Below are 19,845 nucleotides of genomic sequence, written 5' to 3'. Positions count from 1 at the left end.
AACAAATACAATTTTTTTTTTACATTTTACACACCAAAAGCTCAAACTTTTCTATTGCGAGACCTATTGCATTGCAAATGCTTGTTTCAAACATGACTAATTTATGAAAAAAAAAATATATTTTTATATATATATATATATTTTTTTTTTGTAATACATGGTACTGGACGTCATTTTGTGTATGCTCTTCAGGTCCGCTAAGATCATTTTCATGTCCCTAAATTGTTCTTGATCACAAGTATTTGATACACCCTGATTTAGGAACTACCGTCAGGGGTACCCCTTTCTTTACAAACATAGCTGGATTTGAAGAAAGGCACCAATAGTGCCTTTCAAGCCCCACTCACCGGGGCTTCTCTCCTTTCGCAGGGTAGACATGAAGGATGCAGCCACAGGGAGACCGCGAGGCTCTGGTCATCTCCCACGGGGTCTGGTTAGCCTGCAAGGCTACGTCTTGCTCTTGGCTGCACGCAGGGCTCTCCTCAGCACGATGGGAGCCCCGCCTTGGACCAGGCACAGGATTGCCTGACTGCCACCCCAGCAGCACTTCCTTTGGGCGGCCCCCAACCAGGCCGCAACCGCCTTACCCCTCTCTGGGGCCCTGGATTCCCACAAACAAAGGGTAGGCTCCCGCTCAACTTCGCTGATTGGTGCGGACTCTGCCTGACTTCCGGCGGGCCATCCCACCACCAGGCACCACCAGGGGAATCCCAACACAGGCATTCCTTCCGAGGGAGATCCTGAATAGCATCTTCAAGTGCAAAATCATATATCAGGCCTCAGGGCAGTGTGGGCCCCCACCTGTGGCTCCGACCACCTAAGGGAGGGGGAGCGCTGCCCATGCTGCAGGGCAGAAAGTGCTCCTCTGGCATTATGTCAATAAACATGAAGCCTCAGGAGGCGCTAAGTCCCCAGTTCCTGATGATAGAGCTGGGCTAAGGCAGGCCAGCATGTAGGGACCCCCAGGAGCCAGCAGCTGGTCACACATTGGTTCCTCTTCGCCTAGCAGTCCTTTGGATTTTGCAGATACCCCAAAAAGTTCTCTCTTTCAAAGGGTTACAGCCCCAATATTTATTCATCACATGTCTTTGTTCTCCCCCTGGCACAGGGCTTTGTGCCCAGTCTAAACCAGTTCTGGAGGGGACTTGAAAACACATTTACAGTGCACAACAACCTCCTTTGTTAGTGTAGGCTCTGGCCCCAGACACACCACAGGGGGGTGGAGCCAGCATTGTGGATGGCAGGCACAGTTCTATTCAGGCCCAGGTGCTACTCCTCCCACTACTCCAAATGCAGATTGGCCTATTCAACCTAGCGCTGACTGACCCTGCCCCTCCGGAGCCACTGCACCTCCCCAGCCCATGTCATCCAGAGCCAGACGTGCAATGCACAACAGGCAGGCACAAAGACACATAGCACACACAAATGGCCACTTCTAAAAGTGGCATTTCTAAAATAATGGCAATAAATCTGCGAACACCATTACACAGCATTTATTACCACTATTCCAAACATACCATACTTGATCACGCTACTCCTCTCAGGTCAGGAATTACCACTGAAACACATATTAGGTAATCGCCTTCCTATGAGAGGGCCGCCTTACTGTAGTGAGAAACCAAAATGGCTGCTTGTCACTACCAGGACATGCCACACAGTTAAGGCACATGTCCTAGCTTTTACCAACATTACACCCTGCTCATAGGGCTAGCTAGGGCCTACCTTAGGGGTGACTGATATGTACTAAAAGGGGGGTCACAGACATGGCAACCACTTTATGTGCCACGTAACAGCTGCAGTAAACTGCGCATGCCCTGCGCGGCCCTGCGAAGGCAGAGACCCGAGACAGGTATGAAAGGCTATTTTGGTGGGTGCCGCAAACAGCGCTGCAATCCCACCAGTAGCATTTCATTTAATGATCCCCGTTACATGAGATACCACTTTAGAAGGGACTGATAGGTAAATTAAATACGCCAAAGAGGTGTAAACCAATCTTACCAAGTTTGGTCTACACCTCTTTGGTATTTTTGTACATGATTGGCCAGCCAATGTTCACTCCCTCTCGCCTCCTCACTCACCCTATTTTAGGGTCCTCTGTCTATATGATCAGCTCTCTTGCAGTGCTGCTGCACGCGGCAGCACCTCTATCATCACATTAAAACTAGCAGTATGGTGTTCACCAATCAAATATAGAGTGTTAGTAGCTGTGTGTAAGAAGTAGAGGTTGTGCGAAGGAGAATTCTTTTATTGCAACAGGAGTAGTTCAATCATGAGGAACTGTACTTATAACAGTGTGGTAGAGCGCAGATCACACACACCAGATGTGATGAGGTCAGGGGGAAGAGGGTGGGAAGATTTAATTAGGACAATATGACAGAGCAGCCGTAACAATCTATTTTTATTTATCTCACACACATAAGTTGTACACACTTACATTATTGTAAATATTCTTGTAACGTGCAGCATTCCCCGGTCGTTTGACCTTGCCAAGTTTAATACCCACACAAAGAGACAAAGCTAAAATCAAGCTCCTCATAGCACTTTATTACTCAAATTTAGGGTTATTGGAATTATGTGGGTCTGCATGATTACAGATTTGCCACTTAATCCTCGTGCGGTGCATCATTTTTCAGAAACAAATCTAGCTCATATGGCTTAAAATGTACCTAAGGAAAAGCAAAAGAGATTGCGTGTTGTGACTAACTTTGGACAACGGTTAATTGTCCGCGGTTTCAGTTGCTGATTGATATATTCGGGTGTTAAACTGATACCAATAAGGAGAACCCTTTACGGGTCTTAAAAACAGACAAGACTGCCCCAGGATATACCACTGAATTTAAAGTTTCTTGTCACATAATTAAACGCTGCTCCCTAATTTGGTACTCCATTGCCACATAATACCACTCATGGGCCTAATTATACTATATGGTAGTTGGACCTGCCCAGGAGAAAACTGGGGTCATAGTGCAGATATTGTATTTTACTATTGCCCTACATCATTTTAAGATTACTATTTCCACATCTAATCAGATTTTTTGGGCTTAGATCTGATTTGCATCTTCATTAGTTTTAAATCATAAGCTTTGGTTGGGGTTCTGCTCAGCGTATTATGTTTGAGGACCTTAAATCAGAGCAATTGCCCTATCCTTTATATCTTTGTAATGTGTCTCTATCTCCCTCCTCACAAACCACCCTCACTTGTATTCCTAAATTCCCCCATGCGCTTTTCCAGACAGGAAACCAGAGGTGAATGTCTTCTTTTAATGGCTGCAGATTTTTGTATTTGCACATTTAAAATAAACAACATTGTTTCACTTCACATGAAGGCGGCTCCCTCAGCATTGCAGTAGATATGCTGCCTACAGCAATCTAAGCCCCGTAGAGATCACTACACAATCTGGCCGGTGAAGACAACAGCCAATCAACTTCACATAATTCAACACAACACAACACTATTAAGTGTCTCAAAATTCCACAATACACAAATCCACACCGCATAATTCCACTATACACAGCACATTTAAACATCTCAAAATGACATGCCACAGAATTCAACTACACATAAATCTACTCCACCTCATTCCACTGCGTTCTACACAATTACAATCCAACAAATTCTACTCCACATATTTCCACTTCGCTCCATGCCACATAATCCCGCTTCACAAAATACCACTCTAGGCAACACATTTCAACTACAGATAATACCATTACACATAATTCCACTCCTACCTACATAATTACAGTTCACTCCACAAATTTACACTCCACATATATCCCCTCGATTTGAAAACACATAATCTCATTCCACAAAATTGAACTCCGCACCAAGTCACATATTTCTACTCCACTTCATGCAACATAATTTCACACACTGCCACACAATTCCACACCACACAATTCAATTCCACACCATGCAACAGAATTACACTCCGCATAATACCACTGAACACCACAAATCCAACTCCACAAAAGTATACTCTACTCCAATACCACATTATTACACTCCGCATAAATCTACTCTGTCCCACAAAGCAAACCTCCACATAGCAACACGCCACACCATCCCACATAATTCTACTCAACATAATTTCACACTGTTCCACACAGGTCCATGCCACACAATTTGATTCAACACAATTCCATTCCGCAACACATAATTCCACAATACACATTTTTTGTATCCACAACACATAATTACACTACGCGCCACATAAATCTGCTACACACTACACACATCCAATCCCCACAACAGAATTCCAAATCATGCTTCAAATTCAACACCACGCCACATAATTCCACTCCACTACATGCCATTTAACAACAGACAATACCACTCCACATAATTACACTCCATGACCCACAATCCCACTACACATAATTTCCCTACACTTAATACCACACAATTACTAACCATATAGTTCTACTGCACACCATGCTACATAATTCCACTACACACAAATCTACTCAGCACAACACAATTCCACTCCACACTACTCCACTTCAACGCACATAATCCCACTCCACACAATATACATCCACTGCACTCCACTCCACTCCATAAAGCATGACTAAAAGACATTAAAATTAATAAAGTTAATAGCTCTCGAATTTCCCTGACCTATTGGCATTGCCAGTGTTTTTTCTTACATTTTGGCACCCAGATTCGCTGTGGTACACAACACTGCTAAATGTCAGAACTGGTAACTACAATCAGGAAGGAAAAGAAAGGTTCGATTCAAAAATCTAGAAGCGACCCTTTGACAAAAAAATCTAATTTTATGTTAAATATTGAGTACAAAGCACGGAGTATAATTCGACTGTGTTGCAGATGCTATTCTTGATATTGGCCACCCTAGCCAGAGGGGATTTACAATAAGGCAAGATACCTCATGCAAAGGCTCTTCTGGGTTGTGGATGGAACCATAGATACTAAATTGCTGCCTGATGCACTGTCCATGGATACCCTTGGATGGCAAAACTTATTCACAACATTCAGATACTAGGTACTGGGCAAGAAATGATAGCTTGGATCTCTCTATCATATGCTGATCCTACGGCTATGGCGCCTGCTAGGAAAGTAATATCTTAGACCTGTAGTTTTAAGAGAGGGACCCTCCAGGAATACCCCCTGTCTCTGTTATCATTCTAGAAGATGCCAGAACCTTTGAGCAGCATGATTGTGGGGGGTTTCACAATATGGGCATGAAAATAAGGGGTGCAAATCTGCATTATGTCATGATATGCTGGGGACATTTTACTAACAACAGATATATTACAATCCTTTGGGGAAATAGCTGGGTAAGAGGCCAACTGGGAGAAAGCTTTAATTTTCACATTCAATAGACTTGAAGCTCCATTAAAGAGGTTTTGCCGGGAACAGCTTTGACTTGGGAGTTTAAAGCATTCATGTACCTGGCGGTTCAGGTTCATTGAGCAGTGGCGGCCAGCAAGACAGGCGGGTGGGGTGGTGAGTTCGGGCGTGTGTGGAGGTAGTGGGACAGTAATCAAAATACAATTTAAAACGTACCTTCCTCTCACTGCTTCCTCCGGGTCACGCACCACCACCTTAGCTCCTGCTGTTCCTGGCCGGGCCTTCGTTTAACTTAGGCAGCATCCTTCCTGCTCCCCTAAGCCAATCACAACACTATAATTGTAGCGTTGTGATTGATGTGGTGCAGCGGACGGCGCCCAACTGGGCGCCTGTAGGCCAGGGAGCCATTTTCCCTATGTAGGCTGCATGCAGCCTACATAGAGAAAAAGAGAGAGTGTGCAACTGCGCATGACTGGTTTGGTCAGCCCTGAGGCCGATCAAACAGTCAGCACCCAAGACAGTGGGCTAGACACGCCTTCCCTGCACTCGAGCAGGTACGCCCACCTGCCCGCCCTCAACCAGGCACTCCAGGCACTTCTGCTTTCTCGCCGTGCAAGAAGCAGAAACATGCAATGGTAGTTTTACCGTTTCATGTTTCTGCTTCTCACACTGTGTAGGGTGACACCCCCACGCCCCAGTGGACCAGCCGCCACTGCAGATGAGTTGGATGTTATTGCAAGATATACACATGCAGCAATAGAAGCCCTGAGGACCAGTACTACTGTCTGGAAGAAACTCCCACTGACGGTAAAGGGCATGATTGCTTCTGTTAAGATGACATCTACCATGTCACTATGTCTATTAATTGTTGCAGTACAATTACCTTCAAAGGACTTTTTGTATACCTTAATTACTGGGAAAAATATACTAAACAATCACTGATGCTGGTTTCTACCACCTGGTGTGGCCTGCCCTTTATTAATTGAATGCTGCCATCAAGATGCAATCATCAATTGCTGGAGTAAAAAACCACACACAAGAACGCTGCGGTCTCCCTTAGAATCTATCGAGGGATCGAATCGAATGCTCGAAGGCACTGCTCCAAACATGGAGGGAAGCAACTCATCATACTGAGAATAAGCCTCCACGATAATAAAATATGGGACTCACAATGTAAATGGTCAACCAAGAAAAAAACACAGTACGGAAACCACCCTCCTCACCGCAACAGACGAAATCCGTACCTCACTGGACAAAGGAGAAACAGCAGCCCTCATCCTCCTTGACCTCTCAGCTGCATTTTACACAGTCTCTCACCACACCCTAATACGCAGACTCCACGACGCAGGGATCCAAGACAAGGCCATCGACTGGATACGCTCCTTACTCTCTGGCAGAACGCAGCGGGTCAGACTCCCCCCCTTCCCCTTGGACCCTACATCTACCACTTGCAGAGTCCCCCAGGGGTCCTCCCTCAGCCCTACGCTCTTCAACATCTACATGGCTCCACTCGCCCCCATCGTCAGAACCTACGGACTCAAAATTGTGTCATCGCAGACAACACACAACTCATCCTCTCCCTATCCAACAAACCCAACACTGCCAGACACAACTTTTGAGAAGGCATGGAAGCCGTCGCCAAATGGATGAAAAACAGCTGCCTACAACTAAAAGCCAACAAAATGGAAGTACTCCTCATGGGCACAAACCCCGACGCCTGGAACAACACCTGGTGCTGCCCCACCCTCGGAAGCCCGCCCACACCCATGGACCATGCACACAACCTGGGAATCATCCTGGACTCAGAGCTCAAAATGGACCGCCAAATCAACTCTGTCTCTTCCTCCTGCTTCCATACACTCCGCCTCCTATGTAAGACCTTCAAATGGATCCCCTTCGAACACAGAAAGACCATCACTCATGCCCTGGTCACCAGCAGGCTCGACTACGGCAATGCACTCTATACCGGAATAAACAAAAACGTCACCCGCAGGCTACAGAACATCCAAAACACCACTGCAAGACTGGTCCTCAACCTGCCAAGACACTGCCACATTTCCTAGCACCTGCGCACACAACACTGGCTCCCAATAGAAGCTAGAGCCACCCTCAAGATGCTAATCCACGCTCACAAGGCCCTCCACGACACCGGACCAGCATACCTGAACAGCCGCCTCAAATTCAACGTACCCCAAAGGACCCTGCAATCAGCCCAGCTCTCCTACGCCGTGGTCCCCTGCACCAGAAAGACCAGATCGGGAGGCCGCTCCTCTCCTTTCGCGCGGCCAGAGCCTGGAATGACCTTCAGCTCCAACTCAGATAGATAACATCGCTCCCCATCTTCGCAAGAAACCTCAAAACCTGACTCTTCGACAGACCCCCTCCTTAATGGACTGGAACCTGCGACATGTGAAAGTTTATCACTGCTTCAGAATGGGAAAAAAGTTGTTGTGCCTCGCCTCACTCCTCTCCTCTCCTCTCCTCTCCTCTCCTCTCCTCTCCTCTCCTCTCCTCTCCTCTCCTCTCCTCTCCTCTCCTCTCCTCTCCTCTCCTCTCCTCTCCTCTCCTCTACATCGAAGCTAGAGTCACCTTCAAGATGCTAACCCACGCTCACAAGGCCCTCCACGACACAGGATCAGCATACCTGAACAGCCGACTCAAATTCCACTTACTCCTAAGGACCATACGATCAGCCCAGCTCGCCTTCACTGTGGTCCCCCACACCAGAAAGACCAGATCAGGAGGCCACTCCTTCTCCTTCCCCACGGCCAGAGCCTGGAATGACCTTCCGCTCCAAGCCAGACAGATAGGATCGCTCCCCATCTTCGCAAGAAACTTCAAAAACCTGACGCTTCGACAGACCCCCTCCCTAATGGACGGGAACCTGCGACCTCCTCACCCCCCAGTGCCTTGAGACCCTTACAGGTGAGTAGGCCTGCTTAACAAACACCTGATTGATTGATTGATTGATTGATAGAATAGCAAATTCAACCCACCGCTATCCTGATGCTAAAGCCAAACATGTGAAAGAATATATAAATAGGGCTTTTTCTGTCGTTTATGAAAAAATGTTGTGTCGGGCAAATTCACCTCAAAATCTTTAATGACCTGGTCGCCTTTTGGATAAAGTTCCCAAGATGTTGAAGAACATTCTTCTATATTTCAGGTGAAATGCAGCCCTGCCAACTCGCTGAAGCCAGGAATTGGGAGAATTCTTTGCTCATTGTTTTTGCTCTGGTGACCCTGGCCTTATGTACAGTCATTATTATGAGCAAAGTGGAGGTAAGAAAAACATTTGATATCTCTACAGTGATGTTTAAGTGGGTGCGCAAGGAGGCACAGATGCTAGTGGTTGACAATCAATGACACCTGCCTATGAGTGTCTGTATGTATATATACATATAACAGCACATTGCGCAGAGCCGCTAACAGCGACCCACCCCTTATCAAAGGATGACGGAGGGAAAATTAGACCCACTGCTCTTACTTTGCCTAGGATCAATTGGGCCTTAAAAAACATTAAAGTGTATACGCTGCCACCAGTCCTGACTCCCTGTTCCCGACTTGGGTATAGGGTTCAGGAGGAAGTGCCAGCAGATCTGGTCTACTGTGCCTTGCACAATGCAGTGCCATTGCATCTCTACTGCAAAAACCTAAACATAGTCACTCTCCTTGTCTCATGCCTGGCATCTTAACCCTAGTTCTGGTCCATGTCTCCTCTGCTCGCCCTTCCAGCATGCCCTTTCCCATACACCTGCCAAAGGCACGTACCCTCCATAATTGACTATCCGGTGCATAAATCCTATACCCATGCCTTGACGGATACCCCTGGCGGAAAATTCAATGAAGACAAAACTCTAACCCCCAATTTCCTACGTCTTGCCACTGCTTCCCTGCACCAATGTTTTCGCTCGTGCAGCATCAGATTACATTTGTACATTCTGTCCCCATTCCTGGCGTGTTTATAATAATGTCAATGGAGTCGTCTCTGAACTCGAAACCCCATGCAAAACGCTTCCTTTGCCCTCGCAGATAAATGCATGTGATAGCACTGCTACCCAAAGTCCTTCATTTCAAATGTCCTATGAAAACCTGTACCACCGTGACCATCACTTGTAGATTAGCCAACATGTCATCCGGCAACATCTGCATATGCCCTTATTCATCTGTTGATAGGCGTACCACCATTGTCACCAAAACCATTCAGTCCCCAGAAATGACAACACTGTGCCTGGACCTTGTGCCTTCTCTAGTGCCAGGGGCATTCCCCGTCCCACCTGAGGTCAACTGTTGCTGACAGGCCGTCAAACCATTTTGGCCCACCAGGAAGGGGTCATCAAGGTAATGTGTCACCGCCACTTTATCCGTTTGCCCTGAGGAAACCATATTTTAGCTAACATGTTATCCAGCCGCAACTGCATGTGCCCTTATTCCTTTGTTGGTAGGAATGTTTCTATTGTCCCCAAAACCGAATCAGCTCCCAGGAATGACAACAGCGTGCTTGGACCTTGCACCTTTTCTAGTGCCAGGGGCATCTCTGTGCCCCCGAACTCTTAGACCCTTGCCAACTGTTGCTGACAGGCCGTCAAACCATTTTGGCCCACCAGGAAGGGGTCATCAAGGTAATCTTTCCCCGTCACTTTAACCATTTGCCCTGTAGAAGACTCATTGCCAAATTGCACTGAAACGCTCCAACGAGGCACAATATGTAGCACCCTTTTGTAATGCTGTGTCCACAAACCTTTGACAAATAACGGGACACCCAATGTCTCGAAGTCATCAAGGTGCACCACAATACTGCAGCATCTAACTCCATTCATTATGCCTTTTACTCTCTCAAGCAGTCCCCTGTCTACGTATATCATAAAGTATGCAATCTGTTTAGTCCTTCATATATAAAGTGCCAGGAACTCCCTCCTGCCAAGACTAGTGCTGCAACAATCTAAACTGCCCAGCTTCTTACTTTGAACCCCCCCCCCCCCCCCCCCACAGGTTGGATGCTTATTTCCCGGATAAGCCAAGATGAAAAAACGGGCCCTCCTTCTTGCTGCCTCAACGTTTTGCATGGTTCATCCCTTACCAACCCTGTACCTGTGTGGACTGACCTTAAGTTTTTTTTAAAGTTTTTTATTTTTTTTATTTGTTGGACTTGGTCCTTCGTACCATAGTGTAAAACCCCTCCTGCAAACCTTAACCTCGACAATCCCCAAAATCTTATTTTAATGTCGTACCACCTGCTCCCCAGTATCTTGCGCCCCAAGACCATCCCCTGCTGTAGGGAGCTGATTCCCTTGGCCAGACTGTTGTCCCTTGACTGCAACCACTATGCCCCTAAACATTGTATAACTGGGTGTCAGCTTACAGATATCAAATTCGAATCCGAGTACCCCCTCCCCACCTGGGGGTGCACCCCTGACAGGGTTTACTAACTGTAGACCACTGTCCATATAGTTGGTTTCCCGAACTTACCCCAAACCCATCTACCAGTACCATTCTGGGTCAACCCCACCCCTTTGGGCCGTGGGGTCCCATGCCAGCCGTTCCCCAAATACTTTGTTGTAGTGAGGCCTATCCACCCTGTGTTACCTGCTGATCCCAATTGTGCATTCGAATAAAGACATCTCTTTGGGTATTTCCACGCCTAAGAATATCTCGAAAGTCAGGAAACTGCGGTCCTCTTCTCCAATTACATAACCATCTAGTCCTTTCAGACAGCTCCCGTTCCCCCTCTATGGCCCTTTCTTTTCCCCGTTAAAAGTACTCCACCTGTGTTTGTCACTCCCATATAAGATGGTACCCCGGAGCCTTGTTGATTGTGCACTGCTGTCCCCCCCACTCCCCAACCCACCAATGGCCCCTACCTGTCACCAAGGTCGGTGTCCACACCGGATTCCTCCGCCTAGCCAGTCGTGAAGGGGCTCGAATGGCTTCGACCTCTGCTGGGTATTTTTCTTTGCATCTCCGAGCCTGAAACAGACTAGGCACAACATTGTTGCCATACACCCCCACACCCTACTTTCCTCAATTTTTTTTCCCCCTCCCTCATTTTTTTTCTGCGAGTTTTCCTCTTTAAACTTGCCAGCATTAGCGTGATCCAAACCCTCGTCCTGCAGGGGCATGTGCCTCCAGCGCCAAAGCATCACCTTCCACACTTTTTACAAGTCCCTCTGTCAGATTATCATCAGGACCTAAGAACTGGCAACTGGCTTGCTTGTTAACCCTTGTCTCTGTTATGCCCTGCTCTTGCTGAGTTTCCTCCTCGATGTCCCTCCCCGAGTACTGCGGGCCGTAGTACACCCTCTTGTTCCAGCTTGTTGCTCCTGTTGCTCCCTGAGGCCGCCTTGACCCAACTGGGTTTTGCACCGCAGAGGCCACCTTTTCCCTTCATGGCAGCGTTGAAACTGTCCCTCGCCGCACTCTGGCTGGCCGCTCCTGGATCCCTTCCTCTCGGGGTCCTTGAGCCTCTTGTGACTCTCCCAAGTCTGCCTGTCCCTGCTGCCTCCCCTGCAGCACCCAAGTAAGGTCCGGCGAGTCTGGGATGCCAGCCCTAGCTGCCTTTCTTCCCTTCTGTCTGGAAGTTTTTGATCTCTCCAATACCACGCTGTCTATCCCACCCCACTTCAAAAAGACCTCTCCCCCTACCCGGCGAAGACCTATGCACCCCACTGTGGGGCCCCCTCCAAACCTTCCCCCACTTGTACATTGCTGGCAGGCTGGAGCTTAACGCCCCCCCAGACTGAGACGTTCTGCTTCCAGTGCATCTCCTGTACCCCCAACCATTATATTTTACTTATTTATTTTTATTTTATTTATTTATTTTGCCCCTCCCACTGCAAAATTGCCCTTGGGCGACCCCCCTTGACTAGCTGTGTACTACAGGCAACGCCCCCTGACACCCCCTCCCTTGTCAGCGAAGCGACTGCAAGATTGCCTTTGGGCACCCCCCCCCCCAGACAAGCTGTGGACTACAGGCCAGCCCCCTGACACCTCCCCCTTGTCAGCTAAGCTGACAGTGCCTTGAAGACACAAGTGACCAATCCAAGCCCCTGACAGGCCATGAAACCCGGCCTGCGGCCCTCAGAGACACCAAGCGCCTACCATCCTGCCTCAAAAAAACCTCGCCTGGGCCCCACTTAAAAAAAAACCAAATCAAAACATTTACATAGCGCGCTACTCACCCGGAGCGTCTCAAGGCGCTTGGAGAGGGGGGGTCCGCTACTGCTCGAACAGCCAGGTCTTGAGCTGCTTCCTGAAGGCGAGGTTGTCTTGGGTCAGGCGGAGGTGGATCCGGAGGGAGTTCCAAGTCTTGGCGGCCAGGTAGGAGAAGGACCTTCCTCCTGCTGTGGCTCTTCGGATGCGGGGGACGGCGGCGAGGGCGTGGCTGGTCGATCGAAGCTGGCGGGTAGGAGTGTAGAAGTTGAGGCGGCTGTTGAGGTATCTTGGGCCTTGGTTGTGCAGGGCTTTGTGTGCGTGGGTGAGGAGACGGAAGGTGATTCTCTTGTTGACCGGGAGCCAGTGCAGGTCTCTCAGGTGTCCGGAGATGCAGCTGTGTCGGGGGATGTCGAGGATGAGTCTTGCTGAGGCGTTCTGGATACGCTGAAGTCTCTTCTGGAGCTTGGCGGTGGTTCCGGCGTAGAGGGCGTTGCCGTAGTCCAGTCGGCTGGTGACGAGGGCCTGGGTGACCGTCTTCCTGGTCTCGGTGGGGATCCACCGGAAGATCTTACGTAGCATGCGCAGGATATCGAAGCAGGACGAGGAGACGGCGTTGACTTGTCTGGTCATGGAGAGGGAGGAGTCCAGGATGAAGCCGAGGTTGCGTGCGTGGTCTGTCGGTTTGGGTGCGCTGCCCAGGGCGGGGGGCCACCAGGAGTCGTCCCAGGTGGAGGGCGAGGAGCCCAGGATGAGAACTTCCGTCTTGTCTGAGTTCAGTTTCAGGCGGCTGGTCATCATCCACTCGGCTAAGTCTGTCATCCCTTCGTGTAGGTTGGCTCTGGCGGTGGCTGGGTCGTTGGTGAGGGAGAGGATCAGCTGAGTGTGGTCGGCTTAGGAGATGATGTTGAGGTTGTGTTGGCGTGCGATGGCTGCGAGGGGGCTCATGTAGACGTTGAAGAGGGTGGGGCTGAGCGATGATCCCTGTGGTACGCCGCAGATGACTTCGGTGGCTTCTGATCTGAACGTTGGAAGGCGGACTCTCTGAGTCCTTCCGGCGAGGAAGGAGATGATCCACTCCAGTGCCTTCTCCTGGATTCCGATGTTGCTGAGGCGCTGCACTAAGGTGCGGTGGCAGACAGTGTCGAAAGCCGCGGAGAGGTCCAGGAGGATGAGGGCCGCTGTTTCTCCGTTGTCGAGCAGGGCTCGGATGTCATCGGCGGCTGCGATGAGGGCAGTCTCGGTGCTGTGACGGGCCCGGAAGCCAGACTGCGAGAGGTCGAGGGATCCATTCGTCTCGAGGAAGGTGGCCAGATGCTTGTTGATGGTCTTCTCGATGACTTTAGCCAGAAACGGGAGGAGCGAGATGGGGCGGTAGTTTTTGAGTTCGGTGGGGTCCGCTGGTGGTTTCTTCAGTAGAGCGCTGAGTTCGGCATGCTTTCAGCTCTCCGAGAAGGTGGCGGTGTTGAAGGAGGTGTTGATGAGGTCCCGCAGGTGGGGAGCGATGACAGCGTCGAACTTGTTGAAGACGTGGTGAGGGCAGGGGTCGGTTGGAGATCCGGAGTGGATGGAGTTCATCTTACGAATGGTGTCTTCGGTGGTGATCGGGGTCCAGGCGCGGATGGAGGTGGTGGGGGGCTTTGGTGCGGTCGTAGGGAGCATTGGTTGCGTGCTGAAGCAGTTGTGTATGTCTGCGATCTTGTTGTGGAAGTAGGAGGTGAGGGAGTTGCAGAGGTCTTGTGATGGGGTGATGTCGTTGTTTCCGGCGTTGGGGTTGGAGAGCTCTTTCACGATGTTGAAGATTTCCTTGCTGTTGTGTGCGTTGTTGTCCAGTCGTTCCTTGAATGTAGTTTTCTTGGTGGCGTGGATCAGTTGATGGTGTTTTCGAGTGGCGAGCTTGAGGGTGGTCATGTTGTCTGGTGTTGGGTCTCTGCGCCAGGCTCTTTCGAGGGCTCGGCAGTTCTTCTTGGAACTCTTGAGTTCGTCGGTGAACCATGGTGCTTTCTTACTGCCGGGTCTGCTAGGCGGGGTCCTCAGTGGGGTGAGGTCATCTGCGCAGGTGCTGATCCACTTCGTGAGGTTGTCGGCGGCCTGGCTGGGGTTCGCTGAGCTGGTGGGAGGGTGCTGGCTCAGGGATGCAGCGAGCTGGTCGGCAGTGATCTTGTTCCAGCTCCTGCGTGCAACCTGTTGCTGGTGATGGTGGATCGTGGTTCTTCTGAAGCTGAAGTGGATGCAGCTGTGGTCCGTCCAGTGGAGTCCGGTGGCGTGGCTGAAGACGATGTCCTTGCTGGATGAGAAGATGGGGTCGAGTGTGTGTCCGGCGTAGTGGGTGGGAGTGGTCACCAGCTGCTTGAGACCGAGGTTGGCGAGGTTGTCCAGCAGGGTGGTGGTGTTGCGGTCGTTGTTGTTCTCCAGGTGGAAGTTGAGGTCCCCGAGGAGGATGTAGTCAGCGGAGGGGAGGGCGTGCGGGCAGATTAAGTCGGCGATGTCTTCGCTGAATTGTGTGCGTGGTCCCGGGGGTCTGTAGATGAGGGTGCCTCTGAGGGTGGTCTTGGGGTCGGTGTGGATCTGGAAGTGCAGGTGTTCGGCTGTTGTGAGGGTGTCGTCGGTGTTGGTCGTGATGCGAATGGTGTTCCTGTGGACGATGGCGATGCCTCCTCCGGTCTGATTGCCGCGGTCCCTCCGGGTGATCTTGTATCCGTCCGGGATGGCGATGGCGATGTCGGGCGCTGAGGAGGCGTTCATCCAGGTTTCCGTGAAGAAGGCGACGTCTGGAGATGTGGTGTCGAGGAGGTTCCAGAGTTCGATGGCGTGTCTGTGGACGGAGCGAGTGTTGAGCAGGATGCACTTCAGGTGGTTGCTGCTGGTGCTCGGCCTGGTGGGTGATCGTGTAGTGCAGGTCCGGATGCAGGTGAACTTGCAGGAGTGGCAGCTGAAGGGTCCGTGGGTGCGTCTCGGGGTGGCTCGATAGCATCCCGGGATCTGACCGGTGTTGAGTGCGTTGAGTTCGGTGGAGTCGTAGGTCCGGCGGGTGGGCTGGCGTCTGCGGGGGCCAGAGGTCCAGGCGCGGATGGGCGCAGACGGGCTTACCTTTGGCGCGCCTTCGGCGCACAATCGGCGCTCCCGCTGCGCGTCAATGCTGCGCATGCGCACGGTCGCCATTTATGGCGAAGTGCGAGGGAGGGAGGAGCAGCTGGGAGGCGGGAGCAGGGAGGGCACAGAAGGCAAAGGGGGCGTGTCCTTAGTCACAGTGGCGGGAAGCGGGGAGCGGGGCAATGCGTGGTGCACCAACCCCCTCACCTCCTTTTAATTATGGGGGAGGTCGCCTACTGCAACCCAGGCCCCCTCCCAGTTACATACGCCTGCTCCATGTCAGTGGAAGGAAAACGGCCTGATGGCACTGCCCTTACGAGTTTTTTTTATTTTTTTATTTATCTATATATATATAAAAACGGAAGTATGTCTGTTTGTCCTTTATGCATCACTACACTATTCATCCGATCGCCATGAAACTTTGGGAAGTTGTTGAGAACACTCCCGCGAAGGTTTCTGGCAAAAAAAATAAAATAAATAAATACATTTAAAAAAAAGTGTTAAAAGTTGTTGAGTACACTCCTGCGAAGGTTTCTGGCAAAAAAAAAAGAAAAATGTCTTAAATATCGGCCGCCCGGCCCCCAGGGCCCTCATAATCTTTCCAATACTGAACGTTTACAGTTTACGGTGCGACTCGCTTTTGCAATGACCATCAACAAAGCACAAGGACAATCGCTGCAAGTGTGTGGACTAGATCTGGAGAATCAATGCTTCTCACATGGACAACTGTATGTGGCCAGCTCACACGTCAGAAAACCTTATGATTTTTTCGTGTACGCACCAGACGAAAAAACAAAATACACCATGTATCCACAAGCACTCGAATAAATAAACAGAATTAAAACAACACTTTAAAATGTTTTCCATATTAAAATGAATAAGTTTCAATAAAAATGACACAATGTAAAATAAATGTTATCATAACAAGTTTCCTTAAATTTCCTTTCTTCTGAGATCGCAGCAACGCGCGACAGGTAAGCTAGTTTAGCTATATATTTTTTTATTTTAGTAAAACCCCCAGAGAATCGAACCCCGGACCTGCTGTGTTTGCTGTGCTTCGCAGGGCTTACCTGAATTGGTTCAAAACTGTTGTCTGTATCCCCGCCGGGTGCTGTTTTACCTTACTCAAAATGGTGACAAGGAGCGCAAGATGGCTGTATTTGTATCCCGCCCCCCAGCCCAAAGGAATAGCCCAAAGTGAGCCCAATTTGTGATCGGGCGGCACCATTGGTCCAAAAATCCCGGGGGAGCAAGCCTCCCATGCTCTCGGCTGCCCCCCAAAGCCGCAATATGGAGTTACAAGTTTCCATGTATTTCTGTTGTGTCTCACTTTATGTGCTTGGTTCGTTTCTCCTCCTGATTTGATTACTTTGTGAGGTTCTGTGTCTCTGGAGATTCGTAAGTTATTTTCCAAAGCACCTGCTCAAAGCACTTCATTCAGTTCCTGAGTGGTTATCAATCTTATAACATATTTAACAACTATTGATTGCACCTCCAATGTCTATAGCTTTTTGTTTATTTTTCAGATAAAACAAGGCAACCGGTCTCAAGAGAAGTGTGCCACCAACACAGTATATGAAGTTATGACAGGCAGCGTCCGACGAAACTCTGTGACGAGACCTCACTTCGACAACAGCCAGAATGTTACTGACAATAACGCCCTGGGCACTAACACCATGGGCAACATGGCTTGTCAGATGCAACCTCCTACGGGCAGCTATTGGAAGTTAGATAATGCCTATAGTACTCCACCCTACTGATGAAAGCCCAGCTCATCTTCCCCTGTCCTTCTCAGTCCTGTGACCTTAGGGTTGGGGCTTATGGGATACGGGGAACACTGGCAGATTTCAATTTAAAGATGTGGTTCGAATTCCCTTCGGAAGGCCAACAGGGCTGTGGGCAGAGCGAGTCTCCAGCTACATATTTCTTCCCAGGAGTGTCATGAGCCAATTTATATCTTGTGATACCATCAATGTAAATTTTAGGGATCGTAATTCCCTGTCTCCAGTTTTGCAGCATCCTTTGCTAAAGATGTAGAGCACATTTAAGGTATAAGATATCTGAAGGCCAAAAAATGAAAAAGTGAGACTTGGTTGGACTTTGACAAACCTATGTATTTTTCTGAACTCTTTATTAAGCTTATTCTTAGCAGATTCATGATCGGTCTCCCAGACCATGCTGGAAGCTGTGCTTTCTCGCCCGCTTTTAGTGAATTATATGCTGCTGCTAAAAGCCATTTCATTAAACCTTTAAACTCTGGGAAGCACTCCTCCCGTACATGTTTAAATGCACCCTGTTCAATAGCCAATAGGTGCTTGTGGAGTGCTTTGTCTTAGAAACCAAGGGACAAAAACTTAGTTGAGACTCGCTGTTGTGAACATAGCTAATCCTTAAATCTTAGTTGCAAAGAGACCAAAGAAAATAATTGTCAGCAGTTCATTTTTGCCACTAATTCTAAATATTCCAAAGCTTTCTGAGAAACTTTTAATTCGATTGGAACAAATATGATGTCGGCCCATTTGTCTACTCAACTTGGCAGTCAAAGTTTTGGACAGAGCCGTTTTTATAAGTATCAGATCATGGCCCACCGAACAAGTCATCTTGAGTAATTGTTAACTTGGGTTCAGAGAGGCCCTAGGTACAATGAAGCAGTGCCTGAATCGCCATCTAATTATTAGCAAATATACCATTTCCAAGTACTCTCTTGTGTTCCTGACCTTTATGGATCTCCCAAGCATGTTTGATCAGCTCATGAGATCAAAATTATGGTTGATGCTTCTGAGTATGGGGCTGGACACATCGCTGATCAATTTTCTCTGTGCTCTGCTAGGGTCAATTTTGGGCCAATTGGAGCATGTACCAATCCCTTTTGTCTGGACCGAGGGGTATGCCAAGGCTGCATTCTGGCTTATTTTTTTATTCATATTAGATATAAACAACTTGTGTACAGTTCTAGTTGGGCAGCATCATGGTGTACCAAATTATTAACTACCTTGCTATCCCAGCACTCCTATGTGCGGATAATGTGGTGTTACTGGCTTGCAATCCTTGGTTATGTAGGTTTGGAACATGCAATGTCTGTAATCTCTTGGTATTTACCCTTGGCTAATATGCAAATTATATAACTGGTACGTGTCCTTGTGAAGATTTTTCGAAACACACGCTGCTTCATTTTGCGTTTTATACATTTTATTAATTCTAACAAAAGGCTTTTAATTCCTCTTATAAAAAAAGGGAAATTGATGTAGATGTATTAAAAACTTAAGATTTCGGGATGATGAGGTCTACTCGGTGGTAGGCTCTATTCTTGAATGCATTGTGCTATGTTGTAATTCTATGTGTGACAAACCGTTATGAAATATTGATTTTTAAGTAATTTTATCATGTTATTTTTGTACTCTTAAAAATATCTAAGTCATAAAGTTTTTGATGATATTGATATGGGGCATTTGACTGCATGTCATTTCTCTACTGTTTGTGATCTCAATCAAAGCCATAGTAGAGAAATGTGGAGTTTAGCTACTAAGGGCTGTGAAATACTGCTATGCTGGCTGCTGAAAACTACTTAATTGGATCTTATTATTTAGAAATATGCTTTCCTCCAGGATTGGCAATGGAACATTTCAAATTTGCTACTTTTTAAAAAGTTGCATGAGCCTGACACTTTGTTTACAGAAGTGATGGTAGGTGAGGAGGTGGCACTGGGAGGTGAGGATTATGCTGAGAAATGTGAAGAGTGCTGCCAGTGTGAGTGGCTTAGGCACTGGGGATGTTGAGCAATAGGCCAGGTGCAAATGGGCAATTATTTTTTTTATAGCCCTGGCCTACTAGACAGCGCATGCAGTTTCTGTTGCAAGACATATTGTTAGCTTACAATTGCCTTGGAGTCTGACCACTGCTTACTATTGGTTGGCTTTATAGCCACTCACATTTGCTTGATTCTTATTGTTTAGCGTACATAGGCTTTGCTTCCTCTTCTTCAATGAAGCATGGACCCAATAATTGTGTCCTTCCACTGTGCACTACTTTTTCTATTTATTTAGGCACTCCACATGGGTTGTATGATGGAACCCCGCATGCATTTGATAGGCATGCCTTTACACCGCAGTCCGTACCCCGACTGCGACAATACCTTGCGTTCCTTTACCACTCAAGTTATTACCACAACGTGGCCTAAGGGGTTGCTGGACTTTGGAATAGTATAAATTACTATTCCAACTCCAGTCCATTTAGCAATAGGGAAGGTGTTGGACTTCAAACCCAACACCAGTCTAACAATGTGTCCTTTG

At 48.4% G+C, this 19,845-nt stretch overlaps 1 protein-coding gene across 1 annotated transcript in view; it reads left to right on the top strand.

Moving 5' to 3' along the window:
- Positions 1-19,331, top strand: part of LOC147702047 (uncharacterized) — a 72,999-nt gene extending 53,668 nt beyond the window's left edge. The window contains exons 3-4 of the mRNA XM_086928745.1: positions 8,481-8,596; positions 17,083-19,331. Of these exons, the coding sequence (XP_086784871.1) occupies positions 8,481-8,596; positions 17,083-17,316 (350 nt within the window). The 3' untranslated portion in view covers positions 17,317-19,331. The remainder of the gene's footprint in view (positions 1-8,480; positions 8,597-17,082) is intronic.
- Positions 19,332-19,845: the final 514 nt, after the last annotated feature.

The sequence above is a fragment of the Lissotriton vulgaris genome, chromosome 7 (genome assembly GCF_964263255.1).
Source record: "Lissotriton vulgaris chromosome 7, aLisVul1.2, whole genome shotgun sequence".
In the NCBI taxonomy this organism is placed as follows: domain Eukaryota; kingdom Metazoa; phylum Chordata; class Amphibia; order Caudata; family Salamandridae; genus Lissotriton; species Lissotriton vulgaris.
Note: the sequence above shows the minus strand (reverse complement) of the source record. Positions and strands in the feature narration are given on the sequence as shown.